The 4,891-nt window shown below is 37.3% G+C and overlaps 1 protein-coding gene across 1 annotated transcript; it reads right to left on the reverse strand.

The window, feature by feature from the left end:
- Positions 1-2,929: 2,929 nt before the first annotated feature.
- Positions 2,930-3,867, reverse strand: LOC112183583 (glucan endo-1,3-beta-glucosidase 6). Its single transcript, XM_024321955.1, has 3 exons — positions 3,639-3,867; positions 3,484-3,586; positions 2,930-3,308 (listed from the first exon to the last, which is right to left on the reverse strand). The coding sequence occupies exons 1-3, from the start codon at positions 3,865-3,867 to the stop codon at positions 2,930-2,932; spliced, it is 711 nt and encodes a 236-aa protein (XP_024177723.1).
- Between the last annotated feature and the right edge of the window lie 1,024 nt (positions 3,868-4,891).

Here is a 4,891-nt window from a genome sequence, read left to right on the forward strand (position 1 = left end):
TCCAAATCCCAAAACGAAATTCTTATAAAAACCCCAACTTCTGGTTGATATACTCGTTGTCGCCGTAGTAGCGTTTTCCGGGCATGCTCTCAGATCAACGGAGAGGATGACGGCCGGTTGGATTATGGTTGGTGATGGCCTTGAGGAGATGGTGAGGGAGAACATCATCTTCCATGATGTCTTCTGCTTCAACATTTTCCTGTTGAGATTGAAAATTGAAACCCTAGAAAATTAGGGATTTCGAATTCAGCAAAGTGTAATGGGCGAGTGAGGTGCTAGCGAAGAGCGAGGGTTTGGGAGAGTGAGGTTTTGGCTTTAGGTTTTTTTCGAGAGAGTGACGAGCTATCGAGAGTGAGGCGAGAGAGAGTGAGGGGTTGTCGAGAGTGGGTTTTGATTTTCGGTCCTGTCTTGTTATTTTTTTGCTCAAGTGTTAGTGTTTCAAGCCTGGCCCTACCAATTGGGACAAGCCCGGTCAATTTAAAGAATTACTCACACAACAGAATTTTATAAAATCGTGGTCTGAATGTAGCCATTTGAATTTGGGGTTTGTCTCTTATCAATTTGATTTCCCTCTCTCGGGAGTTGGAGAAAAATGGTGGTGGGAAATCTCCCTCATTTCTGTCAAACATATTAATCAGACCACAGTTTTACTATTTCTTGTTGTATGTCCAATACATGTTGAGGAAAATTTGGGGTTTCATATGGGGTTTGGCACTACTAACATGGTGGGAAACCTGGCGTTCAATTTTTTTTAGCGTCACACAACATTTTTTGTCTTAAACGTTTTATGAACTAATTTCTAAGTCCCTATCAGACAACGGCTCTTACAAAAATGACGTCTGAAAAAAAAAAAATTCAATCACACGACAGAAAATTGCATACTGTCGTCTGAAAGGTGTTGTCTGATTCAATTTCTGTAGTAGTGGCTGTATGCTCCGTCTTGCACCACTGTGTCTGTTGCAGTGAATTGAGCATAGTCTAAGCGAACACTGCCAGGGTTTGACTTGTAGGCAAAGTAAGGATACACATTGATCATAAGGGGAGAATCGGTTGATGCTAAAAACTCAAGAATGCCGGATAGTACACTACTAGCCTATGATGTGAATGCACCACTCGAAGGTGGGTATGAAGATCCTAGGATAAATGTTGACGCAACTGTGGTCACCTTAATCCCTTTGTCACTAACTATGTTGTGAAACAACTTCATTACCGGCAAGATATTATTGATGCCTATGTTAAAATTCATGGTAAGGTTGATGAAAGCTGAAGAAATCTAGAAGAAAAGCTATGGAGGATTGGAGGCTATTGAGAATGAAGAAGAAGAAGAAGAAGAAGAACGAGAGAGAGAGAGAGAGAGAGAAAAGGGAAAAACTGATACTGATATTTTTCAACGTAGGTTTACAAAGATGACTCACACACATACAGTAAAGCATAAGTCCCTATTTATATTGACCATTTCTGTTGACTCTGACCCCATCCTCTTAACATCCCCCCTCAAACTAGTGCTGGGAGAGCCAAGTACTAGGTTGCAGCAGAGTCCTTGGATAATAGTTTCAACCAGGAGGAATGAGTGGTAGTGCCTGACATAACATAGAATGAGAGGTCTGCCTGCAATGCAGTAGAGTGCTATCCGGAATTGTAGAAACAAATGCCTTGTGATTGGAAATTGGATTCGAAGCTGGAGTGATCGTTAAAGGAGACTGAGTAAGGCTGGATAACTAAGGTGAAGCTGCAACTTTAGACGCAGGAGGAAGTTGAGAATTTCTGTGATAACATTTGTACGCAGAGTGACCAGGTTTGTCACAAATTTGGCATACAACCAAAGAACTTGATGCCTCTTGCTGTTGTTGAGAATTCCTATAATAACAGTTGTATGCCCCATGACCTTGTTTCTCACAAATTTGACAAACAATGCTGCTATAAGTTTGACCACTAGTGTTGGTAATTCTCGGTCGAGGTTTACCTTTGTTTCCATCAAAGTTGTTATTAGGAAAGTGAGGATAAACATCACCTTGCTGTATATATCCATCATTGCAAGAAGTAAAGCCATCATTGTCTCCATTGTTGTTACAATTTCTGCTCTTGTTCTTATTAAAACCTCTGTTGGAAAACCCATCACTACTATTGGTGTAGGATTGATTGATGTTGAACTGAGAACTTAATTTGCTGTTGAAATTTCTGCCGCCATTGCCATTGTATCCACCATCTAAATAGCCTTAATTTGAGTCATCAGAAAAGTGAGGAGAATCTCCTCGTGAATTAAACTTGTTATTTCCACCATGTTGTTGTATGAGACTCTCATGTTCATATGATCCAATTAAGTTTCCATTTTGTATTAGAAACCTATCACCATTCTGCTGAGTGTAATCACCAGGAAAACGTTTGTAGAGAGGTTCTTGTACAATACCAGGTGATTGAGAAAGACATGTGCCATTGATCTGAGCTAGTCCAGTAGGCCTAGAAGCAGGTACTTGCATCATGAATCCATTATTTTGAAGTTGAGTTACAGTACTCATCACATAGTCACTTTGTGTTGCCCCAGCCTCATTATTGATCAGAGCATTTGGGATTGACGGACCATTGTGAAAAAAACCAGAAACATGTACCATGGTTGTAGCAAGTGGAGCAAATCCAATTTGAGGTACTGAACTAGTAGGACCAGCTGCATAGTTTCTATAAGTATTCATAACACCAGTTGGCATAACATGGCAATTGGTCACATGTGGATTGTAAGTTGCTTGTGGCACACCAGATGGTGTTGTAAATATCAACATAACCATTAGTACCAAACAATGTAGGGGATGTGTTGTGCGCAAACATAGCAGCTAAAGTCTAAAGATGAAGGTATTGCCCTGTGTTCAAGCTCTATCTCAAATTCTGCCGATAATAGCAATGACCTTATATCATCCATAATTATATTGTTTTCCCCTCAAATTCTGCCGATAACCTGTCTCGTATGACCATATTCACTAGGAAGTCCAGCAAGAAATAATATTTTCATATCTTGGTCAGACATTCTCACTCCTACAGTAGTCAATTGATCTCTAACACTTTTAAATCGCAACAAGTATTTCTCTATTGAATCAGACCCCTTATGGATATTATGTAAGTTGGACTTCAATTGCATAATGTGATACTCAGAAATTGAACCATATCTTTGCTTGAGAGTAGCCCATACCTCCTTTGAAGTTTGACATCCAATCACTAGAGTGAGTGCATCAGCATAAAGTGTATTTGTGATCATACAAATTACAGAGCTATCCTGCTCCAACCAATGCTCATAGGGCCCAGAATTGTCCGAAGATAGACTGCCATCATCTTCAATGTGAAAGTGAGATGGACAAGGATAAGAACCATAAACGAATTTGAGTAAACCATGCATGGCCTCGAAGATCACTCACACACATACAGTAAAGCATAAGTCTCTATTTATATTGACCATTTCTGTTGACTTTGACCCCATCCTCTTAACAGCCTACTGACCCGGGAAGGTCGGGCTCGTTACCGACGGCGATGTAATTGATGTTACCGTCATTTATATAAGGAGCTACATTGTCGTTGAACCATATGTCCACAGCAGCTTGGCCTGTTGCCAAATGTGCCAACTCATCGTTTGGAATGCCTATCGTACGTGACACCGATTCCACTCCCTTTCAGGGCATCGAGCTCTGCATGGTTAGGTTCGAAGAGCCTAATTTTTGCAATGCCGTGTTTTTTGTAGAGATTGATAACATCTGTTGCTGCAGGAAGGTCATTTCCCTGCCTCCCATGGCAAACACCTATGTCTACAGCTCCCACACGGCCTACATGGTTGTCAAAGCTTGCTAAAACACACAGAATGAGTGCAATCCAGTCGAGTACTGCCATTTCTTTTTCCTCGAGAATTAACCTGAAATAAATTAGTGCAAGAGGATAATTTTCTTAAATAACTTTGAAATGCACAGTACGAATATCAAAATGAGGTATTTTCTACCATGAACAACTTGAACCTTTGGTGATGGGTTAAGCTCCATTCTGCACATATATTTATATACTAGTATTCAATTAATGTGCCTGTTTTGAGACTTGGATTTTTTGGATTTTGCACATCCTGCCTTTCTATATCTATGATGCTTAATGTTGCATGTAATTTTTTTTCTTTTGGACGAAAATGTTGCATGTAATCAAGATGTAAACTTTTCCTTAGATTTTCTTCTTTGCTAATAGGAAAATGATTTGTGTCTTCAATGAGGCCTAAGATTTGTGGCCTCAATCCTAAGTGTCATGCCATGCCATGTCACCTACACACATCACCTATTTGCCAAATCATGCCATGTAATTCTTGAGTAAAAAGACTATCTTATCCTTCCAAAATCTAATGGCTCTAAATTATTTTGATTTTCATCTAAAAATAAAATATATTATTTTGGTTTTTTTTTTCTTTTTCTTTTTTTCGTTATATATATATATAATTATATACATATATATATATATAATTCGTCAAAACAAAAATTATATACAAATATGTGTTTGTGTGTATAAATATAAATATATATATAATTATATTATATATGAATATATATAATTCGTACAGAAATTTATATATGTATATTCGATGTAGAATTAATATGGTATAAATATATATATATATATATATTAATGTCATAATTCTAACCCACAAAATTTAAAAAAAAATTTGATTAAAAAAAATTCAAATTTAAAATTGATTCCACAAAAATGGAAAAAAAATATATTAATATCTTAATTATAACCCATCAAATTTGGTAAATTGAAGTAATATTCAACTCTTTTAATAAATGAATTTAATAAAATTAATGGAAGATTAGTTTACCTTACACTAACAAGTTAATTAGAAAAGTCAAAAAATAAATTGGATCCACAAAAATGGAAA

The sequence above is a fragment of the Rosa chinensis genome, chromosome 2 (assembly GCF_002994745.2).
Source record: "Rosa chinensis cultivar Old Blush chromosome 2, RchiOBHm-V2, whole genome shotgun sequence".
In the NCBI taxonomy this organism is placed as follows: domain Eukaryota; kingdom Viridiplantae; phylum Streptophyta; class Magnoliopsida; order Rosales; family Rosaceae; genus Rosa; species Rosa chinensis.

What these genes read in the sequence shown, in the direction of transcription:
- LOC112183583 (XM_024321955.1), bottom strand. Translation starts at nt 3,867, where the DNA reads ATGGCAGTACTCGACTGGATTGCACTCATTCTGTGTGTTTTAGCAAGC. An exon ending in CCTGAAAGGGAGTGGAATCG is followed by an intron (nt 3,587 to 3,638) that starts GTGTCACGTACG and finishes ATTTGGCAACAG; the next exon opens with GCCAAGCTGCTGTGGACATA. An exon ending in AACGAGCCCGACCTTCCCGG is followed by an intron (nt 3,309 to 3,483) that starts GTCAGTAGGCTG and finishes AGATGATGGCAG; the next exon opens with TCTATCTTCGGACAATTCTG.